The 25432-nt window shown below is 28.2% G+C and overlaps 1 protein-coding gene across 2 annotated transcripts in view; it reads left to right on the plus strand.

Moving 5' to 3' along the window:
- The first annotated feature begins 5777 nt into the window (after nt 1-5777).
- The window catches only part of LOC135923717 (ribokinase-like), a 33954-nt gene continuing 14299 nt past the window's right edge, over nt 5778-25432 (plus strand). Inside the window, exons 1-3 of one of the 2 annotated variants that reach the window (XM_065458624.1) lie at nt 5778-5916; nt 6060-6192; nt 6363-6426. In XM_065458624.1, the coding sequence (XP_065314696.1) occupies nt 5855-5916; nt 6060-6192; nt 6363-6426 (259 nt within the window). In that variant the 5' untranslated portion in view covers nt 5778-5854. The remainder of the gene's footprint in view (nt 5917-6059; nt 6193-6362; nt 6427-25432) is intronic. The other variant, XM_065458625.1, reaches the window with a different exon arrangement.

Below are 25432 nucleotides of genomic sequence, written 5' to 3' on the forward strand. Positions count from 1 at the left end.
AAGCAGTGATGACGAGGTTATACCGTTCAAATTAAGGGAAGCAGTGATGACAATTTACATGCTGGGCATCAAGAAATGGAGCAAATGGAACAATGTGAACGGAAATATTTGTGGTGGCCGGGAATGAATAAAGATATTGGAAATATCAGCCGAGCGTGTGTCAGATGTAATTCTTGGGCTCCGATACCTCGAAAAGACAAGGAAAGTGTGTAGCCGAAAGCAACTCAGCCTTGGGAGCGCATACACATGAATTTCTTTGAATTTAAGAGTAAAGTATATATACTCGTGGTGGACGCTTATTCAAAGTGTGTGGAATATAAAAAAGTAAGAGGATTAACAACTCAAATAGTAATAAAAACATAGAATAGTCTATGGGTTAAATTCGGATTTGCTACAACAATAGTATCCGACGGAGGTCCAGCTTTTATTATTAGACAGTTCAAATTTTGTACAGAAACCGGAGCATAACATATTTTGGTGCAACCGTATCACCCAAGTTCAAATGGGCAGGCGGGGAGGATGGTAGATGTGGTCAAGAATTGGATGAGGAAATTAAAGGATGAAGGCGGAGATATGTGGGTGACAGTGGCCTTTTACAATAACAGTAAAAAGGGGGATGAGCTATCACCAGCGGGGAAGATTTTAGGAAGGATAACTAAGATTTGATTGCCAGCAGTGCAGAGAAAGAGGCTGATCAAGATATAGGTGAATTTATGGTAGGACAGACAATATGTAGAGAGTGTTATGGGGGTAATAAAAATGGGAATCCAGAATGAGGTTGAAAATATGGGATGCAAATTAAGAAGAGTGGAGTTTTCAGATGGTAAAGTAGGTGTTCGGCACAGAAACCAATTCCGCAGATGAGTGGAACCTGATAAATCACGACCGGGACTAATAAAACGATAGAGTAAATGATGGGAAATTTATAAAAAAAATATATATAATGATAATGGTATATTGTCGAAAATTTTGTCAGGGTAAAGGTGGCGAAAAAATATATATCTTAATATAGTGCTCAATATATCCGAGGAAAATCTAAGGGGATAACTAAAACAAAGATAGGCTATGCTTGGGCGATTGATAATAACAGTGAAAGGGGAATAAATAATATCGGGGTTAATGGGACAAAATGGTTAATGGGATATATAAATGATTAATGGACGAAGTCCAACTAAGACGTGACTTCTACAGGGAATCATCTATATAGTCGATCAAAGAGGGAAGACTTAAGGACCTAAAAAACAACGATAAGAATGTTACTGTGCGAATCCATGGAAGTAGTGTTGTTAAACGGCTCGTTTTGAGCCGATTTTTAAAATCGGCTAACTCAATATTTTAGCCGGAAAATATTTGCTAAGCCTCATGATTTCGCTAATAGATGTCCAAACCTTTGTTCCTTCTACAAACAAAATCTTCAGGCTTGCGTAATATTATTCTGGGTGAAATATTGAGTTAGCCGTTTTTTAAAATCGGCTCAAAATGAGCCGTTTAACAACATTACTTGGAAGTATAATGAAAGGCAATAGTTATGGGAAGTCGGATGCGAGTTTTAAGTGCGAAGTTTGATTTTCAATTAGTGGGGGTGTATTATGTGGGACATTTTTTTAATGTTATTGTGAATTCATTCATGTTTGGTGATGAATATTTTTTTGGATTATTTTTCCGCAATCATTCTTTTAATATATTTATTATTATTATTTGTAAAAGAAATAAAGAGGATTAATGATAAAAAATTTTATGTCATAGTTTGTAAATAAATTATATTATTAATCAAGTAGATATAAAAAGAGAAAAAGACGAAATAAAATTGTTGTTTTATTCCAATTTTTAGGATATTAAGAATTATTTCCTTCGAAATTATTAGTTTTGAAAAAAAATACTTTAGTATATGGTTTGATATAAGAAAACTAACAACAAGAAAAAAAAAATAATAAAAAGGTAAACTAATATTTAAATTCTTATATACTTTTAGATAAAAAAAAACCCTCCAATTTGAGTAGTTTTTATAAATCAGTTGTGAAATATTTGCAATAAGAATAACTAACTTATTTTGTTTTTGCAAGCTCAGGCTCATTTTCCTCATTCTGAATTTTGGCATCCTGATTATTCCCATCCTTCCACCAAATTGACTAAATTTACATCTTCTCCTTCCCAATTAATATATGAGGTGCGTTGCTGCCAATAGGTATTTCAGCAGATATGAATAAATAGTTTTTTTAAACCGATTTGTTGGAACAACAGTTATTTTTCTACACATTCTTATTTTTAAAAAATTGATAAAACTAATATAAGAGCAGTTTAAATTTTTTTACACCCCTCCCAAATGGGCCTAGAATCAGGACTGATATATAATATATATTATTTAAAAACTAATTTAATTAAAAATATTAACGTAATATCTTACTTAATACAATAAATATAATCAAATCTGAGAATTGGGACAATCTTGCTTTTGCCTCACATGCTTTAGCAATATTATTAATGAAATTATTGTTTTACAATTGCGTAAAGTTTTTATTTCATTATTTGCAGCAATATATTTATTATATTTTTTATAAAACAAATAATGTTTGTAATAGATCAATTTTTTACTCTTGAAATCTATGTACAAAATTGTTTAATTATAAAACATTTAATTTTCAAATTTTATTTTATACTGCTAAGCAATGGCATAGCAATGATAAGATTTATTTATTAAGAGGGGGGGGGGGTAATTCTCCGGCCTTAGACCGGGTCCATAAAAAAATATAATATATTATTAATTTTTTAATAGTTATCTTTATGTCATTTTTGTTAAAATTGGCTGACTAGTTCTAAAATTTGCCAATATTTTGTGCTTCTATAATGAAATTCTCTGTAAAATTTTGTTATATGCAAAAATTTAATTAAAATAATTACTTTATCATTGAATAAATTATACGATCATAATAAATGGGAGGTTTGAGGGTGGGGCGAATTATTTTTCTCTCTATACCGAATGGAATTAATTCACAATTGAACACTAAACATTAATAAACAATTTAAAGATTGATGCTTTCAATTGTTTATTAATCATTAATTTGACCAAAATAATTTTACTAGTATTTTTTTCATTTATGCTGGCTATTATAGTGGTCAGACATTAATAGATTTTGTTTATTATTAAAATACTTTATTATAAATAACATCCCTTTATTTAATTATATATTTATTTCAATGATAATATTCAATAAAATAAATTTCAAAATGTAGAAATTTTATACAGATTATTATATTAAAAATTTATTGTAAATGACTGAATTTTATAAAAATATAAATACAATAAAATATAAGTAATTCTTGTTGCAAATAACGGTATTTAAAAAAATATAATTTAAGTACTTTTATTAAAAATATCATAATAAAAAAATATTATTATTAATAATTTTTTATAATTAAATCTGTAGGATAAAAAATTAAGAACATATTATAATCATATTGCAATTTTATGATTTGATTTTATAAAGAGGTCTACTTTTTTTTAAGATTTGGCCATTCATATAGAATCAAATTTTTATCTAGAATAATCTCCTTATAAATATATAATAATGCTAATCCAATTAAATGGTTTTCACCAGTACTATTTCTTAAATAGGCTTTATGTTGAAAATGACCTATCATTAGTGCGTACTAATCGGTAAAGTAGCTAAAATAAAAAACAATTGATTTAAAGTGCTTGGTCTCAAAGAGCACCGTCTACATGACAGGATTTTAACTTGATGCAAACCTCCCTCAAAAATCTATGCCTACCCTCCTAAAAAAATTTTCGCTGCTTTCGGCAGTGTTATTTTCCCATTATTAATTACATGTTTTTAATTATACTGGTACACTTTATTGTGAATATAAGAGTTATTTTTTAGATCATGAATTCAATTAAAAACTTCCTCATTTACAAGAAGGCATTATTATAGCATATTCTTTGGCAATATGAGTTTCAGAGATATATAACACTTATAAATTACATTTAAAAGGGTAGCAAATTTATTTGGAAAATTATGTCTATGATTGTTTGAAAAATATATATTTGGTGGATATCACTATCCAGCGTCTACATGACAGGATTTTCACTGGATGCAAACCCCCTTCAAAAACCTTTGCATACCCCCCTAAAAAATCCCTACGCCTTCAGCGGCGATGTCTTTTCATCATTATTTTCACCTATTTATTTATTGATACTCTTTTCAAATAATTTATAAAGGATAACTTAAATTAATCTATCTCTACTACCAACTATCGATATTTTGTGAATATAAAGAATTTATTTTTTAGATAATAAATTTAATTAAAACCTCCATTATTTACAATGAATTAATTATTATGGCATTATGAGCTTGCTGAAATATCTAAACCTTTTAAATTATATTTAAAAGGATAGTTTATTTGGAAAACAATGTGCATGATTGTTTGCAATATATAGATTTGGTCGATGAATTGTATTATAATAATACTATAATAAAAGTATTAATTTTTACATCAATAAACTTTGTTTTATTTCATTTCAAAATTTAATAGATAACCCCCTAAAAAATTTATCCTACCCCCATTAAAGCAACTCTACCCCCTACCCCCTCAAAAAAATAGGATGCAAACTGTTCCTACCTCTCCCGCTCATGTAGACGCTGTCAGTATCATTGTATTATAATAGGTCTATAAAAAAAGTAATAATTATTCCCATGTGTCTACCCCCTACTCCCAATTAAAATTGGACGCAAACTGTTTTTACGCCCACCTCCCCCGTTTATGTATTTGCTGTCAAAGAGAACTCTATTCTGTCAAGATTTTTTTTCAAAATTCGATATCACAAAGCAACTAATCATACTATCCTAATAAACTCTGAGTTTTTCTTAATATCCTCTCGCGTTTCACGTGTAAACAATTCAGTCTCAACCGGAAAAAAGAAAAAAAAGCTTATAAAATAAAATTACTAATAAATATTTCTTTTAATTAAAATTACTAATAAATATTTCTTTTAATTAAAATAAAAATGTATCCATCAGGGGAATAAAAATATTCATCAATCGTGAACGCATCAATATTTAAGCGATTAGATTGTCTAGAAACTACTCTAGGTTTAAAAATTCCAATCCCAAACATATTAGCGATATCCATTACTTTCTCGAATATTTCACGAAATATTTCCCTTGCATCATTTCTGATATTGATATTTTAACAATATCCTTTGTCCACTTTATAACCTTCATTAAATCCAAATCAATTTTTTATCGCATTTTGCTAAATTCAAAATTACAATTAAGTAAAAAATAAGCTCATTGAGATATTAAAAATGGTCGCTTAGTAATGGCCTTCTAAATATCATCTGCAGACTCATATTGATATCGTATATATATATTTTATTTCTAAATTGAAACCATTTTTAAATAAAATTATTCGCAATAAAAAATTTTTTGTTCGGAATTTATGGGTAGGGGGTTCAACTCTAACCCACCAGACTACCACAAAGTTTAAGAGTATTTGAGGATAATAATTTATCTATTTTATTATTAATATATTAAAATACCATAAAGAATAAATGACTAGGTTGTGTAATAATTTTTTAAATTTTCTTATTATTCGTTCAAAATTATATTTGAACATAAATACAATAAATTATAATACTATAGTTGATTTAAAGAATTTCACCTAAAGGATTACATTATAAGGTTCTTTATGTTTGAAATTTTAAGATGCCAAATATTAAATTTGAATAAAAATAAAACGTCCATCAATGTAAGATCATTATATATATTAAAATAAAATAAACTAATTTGAGATACGGCCAGTATCTATAATATGCCTATTTTTTATTTATGACATTTAAAATTCCAGTTTATTCATCATGAATAAGGATAATGCGATTGACATACTTGTAGTAGGAAGTTGTAATATTGATATGCATTGGTTAATTAAGAGATTTATAAATATTATTTTCAATTTATATATTCTTTTTTAAAATATATTCATAATATTATGTATATTAATCTTATAAGTTAATTTGTTTTCTTTTTAAATATATAATTATATCTTTTGAAATTTCTCTATAGGTTCATTTCAGAATTACCACATCCTGGAGAAACATTATTAGGATCAAAATTTGTTAAGGGATATGGTGGCAAAGGAGCAAATGAGGCTGTTGCTACATCTAAATTAGGAGCCTTGACTGCACTAATTGCTATGGTTATATTTTTTTTATAAGTAGTTATACAAATTTGATTAAAATAATATGCTTAGTTTAAATAAATTATTAAGGTGATAAAAAAAATATTTTAGTTTTTGTACCTAATAAAAATATTTTAGTTTTTGTACCTAATAAAAATATTTTTATGTTTTATAATTTCTTTTAAAAGTTAGGTGATGATGAATATGGGAAAGAATATCTCCAAAATTTAAAAAATCTTAATATTATTACAGGTTTAAGCCTTTTAATCATTTGATTTACTTGTTATTATTAAAGAAATTATTAATTGCCAACGCAATGAATAATTTCTATATTTTTAGCTAACCAAAAATGGTTAAACCTTATTTTTTTTCCAAAAACATTATTTCCACTTTGCAATTTTTTTCCTAACTTTCACTTTGTATTTCTGAAAATATAGCTCAACTTTGAAGAAAAATAGGTTTTTTTCTACACCTTTTATCTAGCTATATTAGATGATTTATAGCCATAACACATTTATAACTGTCAATATTTTTAATATTGGATGCTTTTTGTGTACATTTATAACCTGAGATGTTTTTCTAGTATGATTTTTGGTTCTTCTCTTAATACAACCCCCCCCCCCCACTCCCCACTAATAATATGTGTAGGGAATCATCAGTAAGAAAAAGTGTTACTAAAAAGATTTAGTGGGTGCTATTCACAACACTAGCTTTGTACTTTTTATAGTCTCCTATTCTAATGGCTAGAAGTATTTGACTTTCCTACCATGTCAAAAGATATAATATTTATTTCATGGGTTTTTGTACACATGAGATATCCAGAAACCTTAGTGAGGTACAACAGACCACATTTGTCAGTTATGATTTTATTTTTTATCAAATCAAGCCAATTTTTTGTTTTTTTTAAAATATCGGTTATCAGCTGATACAGAATTTGTCAATGAACCTATAAAATGTCATCTTAATTCATATATTTTTAAATTGATTAATATTTAAGAATATATATATATATTTATATATACAGAACATACATATATAATTGAAATGATAATTTTTAAATAAATATCTAAATAATTGAAAATGTTTAAAATATAATAAAGACAATTTAAAAAATGTATATGTTAGCATGCGCGTACGCAGGAATTTGGTGTAGGGGGGGGGATAATTAAAATTTTTTAAATAAAATTATTGTTATTTAAAAATATCAAGCATAAATTTATTAGGACTAATAACTATTTCTAATATACAAATTTAAATTAATATGAATTATAAAAAATTAAATATACAAACCAGTATATAAAAATATATTTGAATTAAAAAATATTAAATGGATATAACCGGTGGCATATAAATACTTTAAATAAATCTGAATTATAAAATATTAAGTGGATATAACCAGAATATGAATGACTATAAAATAAATAACCCATAATAGAAATTTAAATTTTTTTGAGCCTTTAAAATTTATATATAAAGTATAAAAAATTTAAATGTTGGAAATATGAACAATTATATTTTTTATGTTAAAGAAAAATATATAAGACATTAAAAAATGATTGCACAAAAAATATTATAGAAATATTAATATTTTTATAATGTAAAATCGAATTTTTGTCGGGATTGAGCTAATTTTTCAATTATCTAATCCGTGCTTGGCGTCAAATGCCTATGAATATTCAAAAGGGCCAGACCATTCAATCTACTTTCAGAAGTTGTACTTCTTAGGTATGTTTTTAATCTTCTTAACCCTTTTGCACCCGACATATTTCCCGTGAACAAAAAATTTTTTTTTTCCAAAACTGAGTTAAATAAGACACAAATAACACATTTTCAACGTTTTTTATTTTAAAAAGTGTATATATATAGAATTATAAAATGTTACCAATTGTTATCATTGGGATATTCATATGAAAAAAAATATACAATTTTTGAATGATAAGAAATAAAACAATTGCGATTTTTATTTAAACATAAAGATATTTTACATTTTAAACATTCAAATCTGGTATAACCATTTTTTGCAATTCTTGCATCTTTGGCTGTTAGCCGCCGAGGGCCAATGCCCTATTTTATCGAATCTAATATCTGGGATTGGATGAAAACTATTCAATTTCTTTCTTTTTTTCAATCTTCAAATTATGTTTACCTTCTTTTCCATAATTTTCCTTTCCAACCATCATTAATCCTTTAGTTATCCGAGCTTTAAACGCTAAAAGAGATATATATTTATCATCTTTCTGTTTGATGTGGCGTCTATAGAGTAACCACGAATTCACCACACAGGAATCTAATAAATGAAAAAAAATTCGCATGTAAAAGCGCTTCCATTTTATGTCAATTCTGTATAGTTCAATTAACATATCATGGAGATCCACTCCGCCCTAACCAGCATTATAATCTTGAATTATAGCCGGAATTTCGACATTGATAAAAGATTTTTCAGATACCGACCATCTTTTCGTTCGTGATGTGGGATTTATACCCATAAATGATGATATCGTGATAACCAATTTGTTATCAAACCATTTGCAAATTATAATATTATTATTAGAATCCACTTTATAATCAAGGGACCCTCTTCCTTTTTTCTTTAAGATTTTATCATCAATCAGATGGCATCCTAATAATCGATTAGATCTAATGGTCCCCGACACGATAAAGCCATTATCTTTGAGCGCAACTGCTAAATTATATGAAGAAAAAAAGTTATCCATATAAATTTTATGATTTTTATGTGGGGGAACAGTTTCTAATAGTCGTATAACAATATCTCCGCTAATTCCCATCAAAGTTTTTTTTATATTTGTGCATTTTCCTAAATATATTTCGAAATCATATAGCATTCCAAATGATCCACATAAAGCGAAAATTTTAATTCCCCAATTATGCGGTTTTGAGCTAATATATTGTTTAAATTCACATCGCCCTTTGAAGGGGACTATCATTTCATCAATTGATAATTTTTCCTCTAATTGAATCTTTCTCATGTTCATTTTTAATGCACTAATAAATGGTCTTAGTTTGAAAAGTTTATCGTAATTAGGCTGGCCCTTAAGGATTATATTATTATTATCATTAATATGAAAGTATTTTCTCAATTCCAAGAATCTGTTTCTTGTCATGCATTGAGAAATTCGAGGAATCACTGTCTCTATAGCCCAATATTGCCTTATTGATGGCAATTTAACAATGCCCGTATAAAAGTGAATTCCGAGAAATTTTTCAATTTCACTACTATTTGTATTTGTTGATTTGCCAGATAATTGAAATAAATAAATATTCGTTTGCTCTACTAAATTGTTAATAATATCATCGTCTATAAATTTTTTAAAATATTTGTAAGGCCAAATTTCCTTATCAGTTGGAGGCAAAAATTCTTGTTTAAATTCTGTATTATATTTATATAAATCCTTATTTCGCCATAGGTTTTCCTATTACTTGGGATAATATCATTATCATAATCATAGTTTTTCAGTTCCAACCCAATATATGGTAAAATATCATAGGTCATATTTAGATCAACTACTGTGGCATTTTCAAAGTCATCATCCTTCTCAATATCTACACCAGATATATCTCCCTCTGGTATAATACATGTTGAGGTCATCTAAAAATTATTTATAAAATTTTTAAAAAAATATAAAATAAAATTTTCACTTTCTTAACTTTTTGCAAATATTATAGTGGCTTTGCTAAATGGAAAATAGCCTATATTCAATTCTTACTATATCATATTTTCAATATTTAATTTTAAAAAATTTATGGAAAAAATTACATAAGAAAATCCCAATGTTACCAATTTGGATTTTCTTTAAAAAATCATATAAAAAATAGTTATTGTTAATTTTTTTTTACTAAACATGAAATACTAGTAATACCCCTTCAGGCCAGGTTAAATCCATTAAAACTAAGTGTAAATACACTATGGTTTGGTAAAATTAAATTTAAAGCTTTTACTTGATAATACCAATATTATTTGTTAAATATTACTGATCATTTATACCTAATATTTAATATTAAAAAAATTCCCAGGCAAAGTACAAAGCCATAATAATTTTGAAAAATTCTTCCAAGCCCAGTGAATATAATAATTTTGGTAGTTGAGAACTGAAATAAAATATTTAAATAATCATAATGTTAAAAATACAATCAAAATCAGATTTTCATGGGCCTAGGTTTTTTGATCAGGCCGAGCCCAGGCCTGCAAAAATTTTTTTTAGGCCAATGTCTGACTCGGTAAGCGGAAAATAATTCCCCGGAAAAAAATTCCCGGAAAATAAATCCCCGGAAATTAATTCCCTGGAAAAAAATCCTCGGAAAATAAATCCCCGAAAATTAATTCCCCAGAAAAAAATCCCCAGGAAAATAATTACCCGGAAAAAAATACCCGGAAAATAATTCCCCAGAAAATAATTCCCACGTAAATAATTCTCCGGAAAAAAAAATCCCCTGGATAATAATTCCCTGGAAAAAATTTCCTCACTATATATTGAATTGCTAATGCATTGCTAAACTGCTTTGCTAAAAAGCAATCAATCATAATCAATTATAAATCAATCAAAAATTTATTACGTATATTTTTTTACTGATAATTTTTTAAACTTTTTTTAAAATATATTTAAATCATTTTTTTATTATAAATGAAGAATACTGATTAAATGATATAGTATATAATTTTATTTTTATTTAATATTATTAGTAAGAAATTTATTTTTCTAGCTTATTAAAACAAATATATCCGTAAGAGGGCGTTATATGTTTTAATATGTATCATTTTCGAAAACCGGAATGATGATTGGATAGCACTTTTTTTTATATTTGGGTATATATACATATGAAAAACCTAAAAATTAAAAATTTTTTGTAGGTTTCTTTGATGTTTAATTAATGAGTAGGTTTAGAATAGTAAAACAATGGAAATTTTCTAAAGTAAATATTGCTGGCGTTATTTATCAAAATCTCTTCATTTTTGTTTTATACGTGTATATTTACGTGCTAAGCATTATCCTAAAAAATATTTTGAAAATAATTTGATTTGACCGATTGCCGAGCTCAAAACCGACCACTTATTAAATATTCGATTGATCAAGTTTGCTATTAAGATAAATTGAAAAATGTTGATTTTTGTTTTATGTATCTATAAATACGTATAAAACATAATTCCAAAAAATATTTTAAAAATATCGTGATTTGAACCGAAAACCGACCGAATGACCAAATACTGCATTGCAGGCGTTATCCATGGAAAAATCTTCATTTTTGTATTATACACGTATATATATACGTGCTAAGCATTATCCTAAAAAATATTTTGAAAATAATTTGATTTGACTGATTGCCGAGCTCAAAACCCCACTTGCTAAATATTCGATTGATAAAATTTACTAGTAATATTATTTGAAAAATGTTCATTTTTTATTTTATATATCTATAATTACAAGTAAAACATATACGAGTCGGTTATTCGCCAAACCACGATATTTTTAAAATATTTTTTGGGATTATGTTTTATATGTATTTATAGATATATAAAACAAAAATGAACAATTTTCAATTTATATTATAAGTAAATTTGAATCTAGGAAAATAATTCCTCGGAAAAAAAATCCCGTGACCCGGATCTGCTCTGCAGTATTTAATTAAATAGAAATGTTTTTTAAAGTCAAATTTCTTCGAGGATTTGAGATTTTAAATAATAAAACGAAAGTTAAATAAATCTAGTTCACCTTTACACACTTTCATCAACTTTTAGGTATTTATTGAAAAATTATTTTTACACAAATTTTAATCATTTTTTTAGAAATATGATAAAAGGCTTTTCACAGTTTACTGACTCTTAAATAGCGCCCCTTTTTGTTTTTACAAGGATAAGCTATTAAATAATATAATTTTATAAATTTTGTGGCGAAATAGGAAATTAGCAATTCAATCTGATACCCTCTATTTGGTAAACATTATTTTACTAAAGTATTTACCTACATTAAGAATTTTAACTGACTGAATACAAAATCATTATAAAACTTGAATTATATTTTTTACTGCCCAATTTTAATTAAATACTGCCAAAAGTAATGAAAAATGCTGATTACTTTAATCAAAATACATCCAGAGGTGATTATCAGCAGTGAGTTTTATATTTTTCTAATCTAACAATTATTATTTTGCTTATGAATTTTTTTCAAAAGTTACAGAAAAGAAATAATTATAATTTTATTAAATGATATATAGAATAATAAATTATATTATTCAAAAGAAACAATTCTAGAACGTATATGTTCTCCAATTGAAGAGAGAAAATTGGGCAAGTCCCTTCTCTCTTCTAAATAATCAATGCATAAATTTTTTAAAATAGTTTGTTTCGTTGCATAAATACGATTTTTTTGGGAGTGTATGTCCCAATATTCCATTGGCCGATTTTTCCCATATCAACCGCTATTTCCATCCTTATTTTTTCGAGTAGTTCCCATATCTTCGGTTTTTTGTTGCCTACAATATGCTTAAATCGGTTATTCCATCCTTCACATACATTGTTTGTTCGATTTTCCCCAGCAATCGTAACATTGAACACATTCCATGTTTCTGGTGGGAACAATGGCTCTACTTGCCTTTGAGAGTTTTTCCTATGTCTCAATTCTCCATTCACATAATTTTTATCAAAATAAAACAATAATTCTTTGTTTTCATCCGATACAATGGTTTTTAAATACTCCATACCTCGTTTGACATCGTGTATAGGTAAGAATGCTAATCCATCAATCATAGCTGCAAATAAGCATAACATTGGATCATTCCGATATGATGATTCTAACCCCAATTCCTGAATCTTTCTATGAGTTGATTGAGTTAGATGATAAAAACATCCTTGGATGTTGATATCTCTACCTAAAAGTTGAAAAAATATAGATTAAAATTATTGTATAGGTTTTACTTAATATTTATGTCTTTATCAATTTTTATTAATTACACTGTGTGACAAGAAAAATGGGAGAAAAAATAAATAAAAACAAGTTTTGGTGCACAATTTAACATTGAGTTCGAATTCGTTTTCTAAGTTTTTCCTTCACGTCAAGTTTTAAAAATATTATCGTATAAAGGCAACTTTTCGAAATCTCAAAAATGGTAAAATTTAGGTCTTTATACGGATATGTTTAAAAAGTATCAAAGTAAAATCCCTGAAAATTGGTGATTTAAGTTTTCAATTTAAATTCCCGGCAAGAATCGTATAAATATGTTGGCCGACTACTGCTGGACTATCTTTTTTGAAAATAAATCATCAACTTCATATTCGCAGAAATATATTTAGATTTACCATTAAATGTTTTTAAATTCGATAAATTTTATGTTATTGTTTAATTTGTTTTAAATTCAATAAATTTATTGTATATTACAATTTAAATCCTATATAATAATGAAGGAGGGGGTGAGACAACGGACCGATAAAAGGTTTATTAAAAGTAAAATATGAGATAGATTAACTTAGCATAATATATTTATTTAAATATGAGAAATGTAACTATTTCATTTAAAATAAATTGTTTGGGAATCGTACCTTGTGCAGTGTAGCGAAGAGAACGAAAGCCACAATAAATATATTAAATGTAAGCTATATTAAAAAAGAATCTAGAAAAATAATACCCCGGAAAAAAAATCTCCGTTTTTAAGATAATTAAAATTACAAAATTAATAAATTAGGAGAAAAAATTCCCTATAAATAAATCAACGAAATAATAATTCTCAAATAAAATATTTAAAAATTTTGATAAAATTAATTCTGAAGAATTATTAGGATTATGTTTTATACGTATTTATAGATATATAAAACGAAAATCAACATTTTTCAAATTATATTACTATTAAATTTGGTCAATCGAATATTTAGTGAGTGGTCGGTTTTGAGCTCGGCAATCGGTCAAATCAAATTATTTTCAAATGCATAGCACGTAAATATACACGTATAAAACAAAAATTAAGAGATTTTGATTTATAACGCCAGCAATTCAGTATTTAGTCATTGGGTGAGCTACGAGTCGGTTATCCTCCAAATCACGATATTTTAAAAATATTTTTTAGGATTATGTTTTATACGTATTTATAGATATATAAAACGAAAATCAACATTTTCAAATTATATTACTAGTAAATTTGGTCAATCGAATATTTAGTGAGTGGTCGGTTTTGAGCTCGGCAATCGGTCAAATCAAATTATTTTCAAAATATTTTTAGGATAATGCTTAGCACGTAAATATACACGTATAAAACAAAAATGAAGAGATTTTGATAAATAACGCCAGCAATATTTACTTTAGAAAATTTCCATTGTTTTACTATTCTAAACCTACTCATTAATTAAACATCAAAGAAACCTAAAAAAAATTTTTTAATTTTTAGGTTTTTCATATGTATATATACCCAAATATAAAAAAAGTGCTATCCAATCATCATTCCGGTTTTCTAAAATGATACATATTAAAACATATAACGCCCTCTTACGGATATATTTGTTAATTTTTAAAATTGAATAAAATGTATATTTGTTTTAATAAGCTAGAAAAATAAATTTCTTACTACTATAAGATTTGTAAACGGAAAAAAATTAAAATTATTTCTTATTTTTTAAAATTAACATAAACAATAATAATAATATAAATATTATTTTGAATATTGAGCATATCTCCTCTTCCGGTTTTTATATTTTCTGGATTTTCTTATTCCCTGAGCCTCTACTAATGCCCGATCATAGTTATCGAAATTGACTATTCTTTCCTACGATGATTTTCTCCAACAATTTCTTATATAAGGTCGTAGATAATGTCCTCTCCATTCACGGAAAATATCGTCCCTTTTCAATTCTCCCAAAAAAAAGAAGACATCTTGTCCAATTAAAATGTCGATTTCTAAAATATAATAATCTACACTCTTCAAAGATTATATAATATTATACCAACATATTCGAAATAATCAATTATCGCTCTTCCAACTACTTATCAACATTCGCGGAAAGCACAATTTTCGAGCAATAAAAAAAAACAATATTTTATTTATTTTTGAGCATATCTCCTCTTCCGGTTTTTATATTTTCTGGATTTTCTTATTCCCTGAGCCTCTACTAATGCCCGGTCATAGTTATCGAAATTGACTATTCTTTCCTACGATGATTTTCTCCAACAATTTCTTATATAAGGTCGTAGATAATGTTCTCTCCATTCACGGAAAATATCGTCCCTTTTCAATTCTCCCAAAAAAAAGACATCTTGTCCAATTAAAATGTCGATTTCTAAAATATAATAATCTACACTCTTCAAAGATGATATAATATTATGCCAACATATTCGAAATAATCAATTATCGCTCTTCCAACTACATATCAACATTCGCTGAAAGCACTATTGAGGGAGGCTTGTCCTATCAAAACTTTCTTTTTCAAATAGTAGAAGCGCTTAACTTCTTTTGTGTAACGAATAGTTCTAAGACAACCTTAAGATTTCCCTATTTTGCGGCCGTAGAAAAATTTCCTTAAGTTTGAATTCTTTTTACATCTCCACACCCTAAAGATTTCCCCGACAAAGTTTAATTTTTTTTTTTTGCATTTCTTGGTTTACCAGTATTTTCGATTATTTTTTTTATTTGCCAATGCATCTAATTTATTATTATTTTAAATTTACCAACCCTCCTAATTTCGATTGTTCATAATCTTTCTTTTTTCTTTCAATTTTTGATTTTTTCTTTCCCCCTTTTTTCTTGTTTATACCCCCCCCCCCTTTTTTTTTGTTCGTAATAATACTTTTTATACTTTATGTACCTAGTCTTATTTTATAAATATTATTGTTTATTTATTATTATTTTTTTTTCAAATTTACCAACCCCTCTAATCTCGATAATACTTCTGAAAGGATAGATCAGGTATTCCTCTCTTCCCAATTTTGATTTTTTTTTTCCCCATTTCATCTTTTTTTTTCTTCTTCCAATCAAAATTATATCCGTTAATATATATATTTTTTTTTGTGTTTTCTCCCTTTCAAAGCCATCTCATGGTTAACTCTTGTTGTCAAGTATGCTTAAAAATAGTTTCGCTTAATTTAAATGGCGTGTTTAGGAAACATGGTTCACCCGCGTGCCACAATTCTGGAAAATTTCCCCTCTCTTACGGCCCAGATCCTTTAATTAACGCTCCTCACTCGTATGACCCCATTCCACCATGTTCCTCAAGCTCTGTTGATTTATTCCTTAATTCGCATAAGCCCCCTGTTCTTTCTAGGATCCCTATAGCCGCCCGAGAGTCTATCTCTAGGTTCCTCATGTCACTTATAAATAATTTGAATTCGGATTTCTCCTCACTACCCTTATGGTTAGACCTGGTTAGTTTTTGTTTTCGAGTCCTAGTTAAACCCAAAAATAAAATAAATAACTTATCTGCCTTAATTAAGGAAAAAGTTTCCAATTTTGGAAATACAATTATCGATGAATTTTCTCCTTCGTACGCTTTAAACCCCAACTCCTTCCGTCACAAATTGATCTCCGAAAAATTAGATCTTGGAGATATTAGCGGTGCGGCCCGAATATTGTCTTCCGATGACTCTATTTCACCTATCAACGTTACCATATTTAAACAACTTCTTGAAAAACATCCACGAGCGTCCCCTTTTAACATCCACCCGCATGCCTCCTCCCCTATTCCCTTTACCTGTGACGAAGTACTTAAGTGCTTAAAGTCCTTTAAAAAAGGGACGACAGGGGGGTTGGACGGCTTCAGACCTGGTTTCTTTGTGGAGTTAATTCAATGCCCTGATAGTGGCTTCATTGACCCTTTGTTGAAAGCATTAACCAAACTGTGCAATAATATCCTCATACGCGAAGTTCCCCTTTGCATTCGTCCTATTATTTTTGGCGCCCGTCTTGTCTCCTTGACCAAACCGGATGGCGGCGTTAGACCCATAGCCATAGGGTCATTCTTTCGTCGCTTAGTCGCCAAGGCTATCGTAAATAGGATTCGGCCTAAGGCTAGTTCCTTCTTATTTCCTTCACAGTTAGGATTTGGAGTGAGAGGTGGGTGTGAAGTGGCCTCACATGTTGCGCGTATTTTTATAAATACTGAGGCCGATAAGGTTTTCTGCAAGTTAGACTTCAGAAATGCCTTCAACACCATCCATAGGAGGGCATTCTTACCATCTTTTTTACACCATTTCCCAAAATATGGGAATTTCCTTAATTCCTGTTATGGATTCCCTTCGTTACTCAAATTCGGGGAATTTTCCATATCCTCCGAAGAGGGGATACAGCAAGGTGATCCTCTAGGCCCCCTGCTCTTTACTATAGGGATTCATGATTTGATCAAAAATTTAAAGACTAATTTCCAATTAGACCTTAATTTATGGTATCTCGACGATGGCTCTTTTGGCGGTTCTTTATCCAATGTTATGTCGGCCATAGAGTACGTTGAAATGGAAGCTTCGAAAATTGGTCTTTCCATAAATAGGAAAAAGTGTGAAATTTCCTCCCTCAACAATAAGGATTTTATTCCTCCCTTAGATTTTACAATCATTCCGCACGAGGAACTCTGTCTTTTAGGTTCCCCTATTGGTTTTTCAACCTCCTTTTGTCAAAAAACTTTTGACGATTTGATCCATTCCCTTTCCAATTCACTCAAGAATCTTCCTCATCTCCCCAAGCATCAGTTCTTCTTTCTCACCAAAAAATGTCTTTTTCTACCTAAATTCTTACATTTATTTAAATCTTCCCCCGTTTTCCAGTACAATACTCTCCTTAAGGTCTTCGAATTAAAATTTAAACATTTTATCGAATCCCTTTTAGGCTTAAATTTTTCCGATTTCAATTGGTCCCTCGCCTCTATGCCCGCTTACCAGGGTGGACTGGGATTGTTACCCCCCTTCCTTATGGCAATTGCGTGTTTTCTTTCATCTCGAATATCCTTCGCCGATTCTATTTCCTCGCTTATCGAGTTGGACGATCCCCTTCTATCTTCAGCTAAACAAGAGTGGCTTACTCTAATCACCCAAGGCTCCGAGCAGCCAATTTCCTGTCATCTAAAGAGCTTCCTGGTCCCTATGCTTCAATGCTCGTTTGAAAAACTTTGTATGTATCCTGAGCTAACTAACCTTCAACTGCTCAGAAACGCAAAAAAAAACTCTAACGGCCATGAATGGCTAGACGCGATTCCGAGTGGTAAAAAGGAAACGTTACTCACAGACGATGAGTTTCAAACTGCCATTGGCCATAGGCTTGGTTGCCTTATCCCTTCTGTGGACACCTGTGCCGCCTGTCACAAACAGGTTGATCCTTTCTCTAGACATTGTTTCTCGTGCCTCAAAGTCAGTGGCCGTTTCCTGAGGCACGACAACCTTAATAGGTTAATCGGCAAAGCCTTGATTTCGGCCGGTTTCCCCAATAGCTTGGAGCCATTGGGTCTCCTAAATGCTGACGGTAAGCGCCCTGACGGCATGTCTTTAACGTCTTGGCACGGCGGCAAAAGACTTGTCTGGGACGTCTCTTGTGTTACCTCCTTTCCGGCTAACGGAAATACCGACCCCTTGGAACTACAAGAAACCAATAAGTTTAATAAATATAGATTCCTCCCTAACTCTTTTATATTTATTCCCCTAATTTTTAGCGTCCTTGGAAACCCCGGTCCCCAATCCCTAAAGTTCTTAAATCAATTGGGTAGAAGAATTTCGTTAAGGACAGGGGTCAAAAACGAGTCCCTATCTCTTAAACAAAAAGTCCAATTTGAAATCCTAAAGGGGAACTACAAATGTTTCTTCGAAACACTCCCATTTCCCTCCTAGTTTATCAAATATAGTCATTGTTAATTTTATATATATTTTGCATCGCAACTATATTTAGATTTTAACCACAAAAAAAAATATTTTTTTTCGTTATAATTAAACATTTATGTTTTAATATATATATATATATATATTTTTCCGAGTATGTACTATATTTCTTTGAGATAGTTATTAACTAAAGATTTATAAAATGTGATATAAATATTTTTTATAAAATATATTTCGGAATTTGTAATTATATTTTATCTATATGTAATATTTTAAATAAAAAAAATTTACAAAAAAAAAAAAAAATAAAAATAATATTAAATAAAAATAAAATTATATACTATATCATTTAATCAGTATTCTTCATTTATAATAAAAAAATGATTTAAATATATTTTAAAAAAAGTTTAAAAAATTATCATTAAAAAAATATAAGTAATAAATTTTTGATTGATTTATAATTGATTCATAAGATTGTTTGCCTTTAAGCAAAGCAGTTTAGCAATGCATTAGCAATTCAATATATAGTGGGGAAATTTTTTCCGGGGAATTATTTTCCAGGGGAATTTTATTCCGGGGATTTTTTTTCCGGAGAATTATTTACCTGGGAATTATTTTCTGGGGAATATTTTTCCGGGGAATTATTTTCCGGATATTTATTTCCTAGGAATTATTTTCCTGGCGATTTTTTTCAGGGGAATTAATTTCCGGGAATTTATTTTCCGGGGATTTAATTTCCGGGATTTTTTTTCCGGGGAATTATTTTCCGTGATTCGTCTGACTCATAGTTAATAATAAAAAAATTATCAAGCATTCTAGCTCATAATAATTTTGAAAAATTTTCCCCAAGCCCAGCCTAATATAATTTATAAAAATATTTTTCAAACCCAGCCCAACCTATAAAAATTTTATAAAAAAAATTTTCCCAAGCCTGGCCAACCCATAGTAATTTTCAAAATTTTTTCCCAACCCGGGAGATAGGTAAATCTCTAAAAACCATATCTATTTTTTATTCTATTTTAACCCAGCTCAACCCTACTTCAGACAAAGGCCACCCATTAAGACTGAGAATGAATACTATTTTTATAAAAATATATTTAAATTAGTTTTTACCTGAGGGCCATATAAATATTCTGTGTTAAATTTTACACCTATGCCTAATATTAAAAAAATTCACAACCCAGGTCCACAAACTTGGGAAAATATTCTCAAAAAGGCCATAATAATTTTAATAGTTGAGAACTGAAATAAAATATATAAAAAGTCACAATGCATTTAAAAATACAATCAGAATATGAAAGTTGCATGGGCCTTGGTATTTGATCAGGCCTGGCCATGTCTCCAAAAGAAATTTTCAGGCCAATTTCTAACCCATATTTAAAATTAAAAAATTTTCAGGAATCTAAGACTATATTAATTTTAAAAAATGTTTCCCAAGCTACTTCCAAGTCCATATTAATTGTGAAAAATATTTCCCAAACCCAGGAAAACCCAGAATAATTTATTTTTTCCTTGGATCCAGAAAAATAGGTGTGATGTAGGGGTTTATAAGAATTAAATCTGTCTAATATGTATATATTTTTTTTGCCATTTATATTATTGGGAAAATTTTTCAAAATTAGGATCAAATGAAGGGGAAATATCTGATTTACCTATCATTCTACTGGTTAGCTCCTGCCTGGTATTTATATGAAAATCATGAATACATATTAAAGTACCATGCTATAAATATGTTCATCCTAATTTAAATTTTAAACAAACCACCCCCCTTCCAAATGATTTATTACTTAGTTACAAAATATAAATTTAAATTTAAGACATTGTTATTAAATTACAATAGAAAAAATAAAAAGATATTCTAAGTTAACAATAATAGGAGGTTAACTTTAGGGTCATTCCATGTCAAATCAATCACTTTTCGGCCGACCCCTTTCGATTTTGATGAAAAATCGTAGGCTGGTTATATATGTTCCCATTAGATTAGAAACAAAATTTTAGCGGATTAGCAACTATATTAGCGGAGATATTCGGGATTAAAGGTCTAAAAAACGTCTTTTTTTGCTTTTTACTGATGTTAAAACTAGTTTTTAATTTTAAACTAAATATGATCAAATATTGAATATAATATCAATAGCTAAGTTAATAATTTATGATTATGGCAAAAACATTAAAGTCTAATTTTTGATGATTAAATACTAGTTTTTAATTTTAAACTAAATATGATCAAATATTGAATATAATATCAATAGCTAAGTTAATAATTTATGATTATGGCAAAAACATCAAAATTAATTTTTGATAAAATATGGGTCATCTTATGGTCAGTTGAAAACTTGAAATTAATATTTTGAAATGTATATGATCTCCGATTTTTAATTATTTTTAAGAAATATTATCCGTTTACTATTTTTTTAATAATTTCTTCAACAATTAGCATGGCTGGATATTTATTTTAAAAAATATTGCGATTTTTATACTTTAAAAAAAATAGATGGCGCTATATATAATAGTTTTAATATGTTAAAATTCATTTTTTTATTGATTAAAAATATTTTAATGTATATATATCATACTAAATCGATTACAATGTCCATTATATATATTTATTTGTAATTCAGATCATAAATTTTTAAAATCTTCACAAATTTAGCCTAATTAAGATAGTTTATAAATTAATTAAATCTTACTTCATCTAAAGGAACACAAAGCCTGGCTAGCTTGTGAGATTTCTTCAGGAGATAATATATATGTTCGACCGGTGGGAGTAGAAGGATTGACCAGCGAAAGAATATGAGATTTAGGTAACACTAAAATATCATCTTTCAGGGGAAATTTAAATGAGGCTGAAGGTCCACAAGGGTGTAAAAATCGGATTTTTACTTCTTCATTTGTATCATATTTATCGATTATATATCCTAACCACCATTTATCATCATATACACATGTTACATATCCATTAATATTTTTAAATATAATTTTTTCATTTAAAAACGAAACTTGTTTTATATTATATTTTTTAGAATTTGAATATATTTTGGTTTTTAGTCTATTTTGATCAATGGGAATAACCCCGTGAATTTTTAAGGTCCCATGTATGGGCAGCGCAGAATTAAATCTTTTGCGAAGGGCTAATTCCCCTTCGATATATTCTTGATTGGATGTATATTCAAATTGAAATCCATTAATATTTTCTTTAGCATAATTATATAATTCTAATGGGGTTAGGATTTTATTTTTATTTGGCCTTTTAAGACTAGCTCTGGCAACTAATCTTTTGACAGTTCCCCCGATACCGTCACATGCATTTTTACCGTGAGCAGTGGCAAAGAAATGCCATTCGGCAGGAATATTAAAATCGTATTTATGAAGGCATATGTTCAGAAAATTTTTGCGATTCTTGTATTGAGACGCGGCTCCATCTGAAAAATATATTATTTTTTCTGGTTTAAAATTAAATTTGGCTGTTAAGAAATTAATAAAATTTTTTTGGTAAAGGTGGACTGCACTAGTATTATGGTTTAATGATTCGGATATAATAACAAAATTTATATTTTTTAAATCTTCTCCAGATTTATAATATGCTACAAATGGATGTATAGTGGCCTGCACGTTGTTCCAATGAAATCCCTGAACTTCATCTTGTAAAATGAAGGAAAATTTTCAGAATAATCTAGAATTGTTAAAAATTCCCCATCTTTTAAATTTTCTTTGGAATTCTTCAAAAATAAACTTTGTTGTTTAGCTATAAACGAGTGACGCAGTAAAATTTGAACTTTTTTTAATAAATAATCGATGAAATCATCAACGGACTTTATAATAGTTTCAAGATTTGTTCTATCCACCGTGATCCATTGTTTAAACGTGACATATTCTATATGATTTCTCTGAAACAATTGGTATAATTGTTTCTTAAGAGATTCTATACCAGGGCATTGATCACAATTTGTAAATAACATTTTGGCTGAGATGGATTACAAATAATTTGCGCCAATAGATAGTTGTAAGAATTTATACAGTAATCTTCTCCTGCTGTAATTTCAGCTATTACATTTGTCATTAATTTCACATTCTGATGAATAGCGCAGACACAAACAGTGTGTGTGCCACTAGCTCCAACTAAAATACAGTTTTTTGGTCTAAGTTCGGCAAATTTAGAGAATCCAATTGATATATTTGGGTATTCTTCTTTAAACATCTTGAATATTTCTTTAAGATTATTTAATATAAGTCTTTTTTGAACTGGTTCTTTCTCGCCTTTAACAGATACACAATCTTTTATTCCTGGCATGAGTCGGCTTATTTCATCAGAACTATAAAAATCCTTGACGAGTTTAAATGTTTTTTCGTTTAGTGTCTTTCCTGCCTTATGTTTTGGAAATGAAAGAATTCCACTTTCTTTTACCATCATTTTAGATTTTCTTGCCATGTATGATGTTACGAATTCCTTTTGAATTTTATTTACACTCCATCTTTGAGGCAAAATTGTAAGAATTTGATATTGTTGATTTTTTGATAATTTATCAAAGTTATCCTTTAATATAATAAGAATTTCCTCTTTCATTGGACTATCAATCTCGGAATCAGATATTTCTAAAACCTTACTCTTTATTGCTTTTTCAATCTTTTGAATTTTATTTTTAGGATATTTTTTCTCCATTAAACGTTTTCTTTTAATTGGTGATTCTCCAATATTGTGTAATGTTTCATTAATCGATTCAAAGGCATCCTGATTATGGGTTATTGGGGATATAAATTCTTCGGGAATGTGTGGACCAATTTTACTTAACTGGTATCGGCACGAATTACATATTTTTTGTTGAAGATATAAATGATTATTTATATTAAGCATCCATGGAAGAACTGATCTTAAATTTTTTTAAATTTTATGATTTACTTTATTCAGTGGATTGCAACATTTTATCTTATCTTTTAAGGGTTTCATTTAAAAAAATTTATTTATTTTTAAACGACAAGTAAAAATATTTATATGTAAAAGATATGAATCGGTGTTTGTGAAAAAATATTAAAGAAATCAATTTGTATTTTTAGCAACTGTGATTTATCGATTAAATTCGCTAATTAATTTTGCTAATCAGTTTATTTTTAATAATTTTAAGAAAAGATAAAAACAGCTGACTTACTTTTATTAATTTTTTCAGTGTTAAACATATGCTCAAAATTCAAAGACTTTGATCAAAAATTTTATAGAGAATGCTCAAATTCATTTGATACCCAAAATTTTATAACTTAATTTTTTGTTAATTATATCGCTTAAAAATTTTTTAAAAATCTTTGAAATTTTCTGGTTAATGACAATTTTATAACATTCTTGGTCTTGATGGGTATGACTTAGTCTGTTGAGGGGGGATGGGGGGTAGGCCGGGTAATTATATGATTTTCGATTTTTCCCTTAATAATTTTCCTGCACTCCTTTAATCCTGCTTTTTTGTTCGCATGTTAGTCGGATTTTTTAATTATTTTTAATTTACATTGAAATATTAAAAAAATTATTAAAATTTTTTATCCTGCGAATATCTCAGGGGAATAAGGTTTACAAAGTTATATAATCGAATTTTATGATATATTATACATTAAAATATTTTTAATCAATAAAAAAATGAATTTTAACATATTAAAACTATTATATATAGCGCCATCTATTTTTTTTAAAGTATAAAAATCGCAATATTTTTTAAAATAAATATCCAGCCATGCTAATTGTTGAAGAAATTATTAAAAAAATAGTAAACGGATAATATTTCTTAAAAAAATTAAAAATCGGAGATCATATACATTTCGAAATATTAATTTCAAGTTTTCAACTGACCATAAGATGACCCATATTTTATAAAAAATTAATTTTGATGTTTTCGCCATAATCATAAATTATTAACTTAGCTATTGATATTAGATTCAATATTTGATCATATTTAGTTTTAAATTAAAAACTAATTATTTGACATCAGTAAAAAGCAAAAAAAGACGTTTTTTGGACCTTTAACCCAGATTATCTCGGCTAATATAGTTGCTAATGCGCTAAAATTTTGTTTATAATCTAATGGGAACATATATAACCAGTCTACAACTTTTTATCGAAATTGAAAGGGGTCGGCCGAAAATCTTGATTTTTTTGCTCATTTGACATGGAATAACCCTTTAATCATAGTCAAATTATATATAAGTTAAACAAAAAAGTTATGCATTTAATCAAAAATGTTATGATAAGTTATGAAAAATATACATTCTACAATTAAATTTTGAAGTTATGAGAAAATATACAAAACTATGTAATGCATGTAGAAAGGCCAATTTCAGAAAAGATAAGAGAGATGCAAATATTTACTTATGCATAAAAATTACCTAATTAAGAGATATTAAGTTGTATAAAATTCAATGTGGAATGGATCCTTCTTAAGGGTTTTAAAACTCCCATCTGCAAGAATAAATTTTTAGATTATAAAATACAAATG

This window comes from Gordionus sp. m RMFG-2023, chromosome 2 (assembly GCF_954871325.1).
Source record: "Gordionus sp. m RMFG-2023 chromosome 2, tfGorSpeb1-WG-v2, whole genome shotgun sequence".
Lineage (NCBI taxonomy): Eukaryota > Metazoa > Nematomorpha > Gordioida > Chordodea > Parachordodidae > Gordionus > Gordionus sp. m RMFG-2023.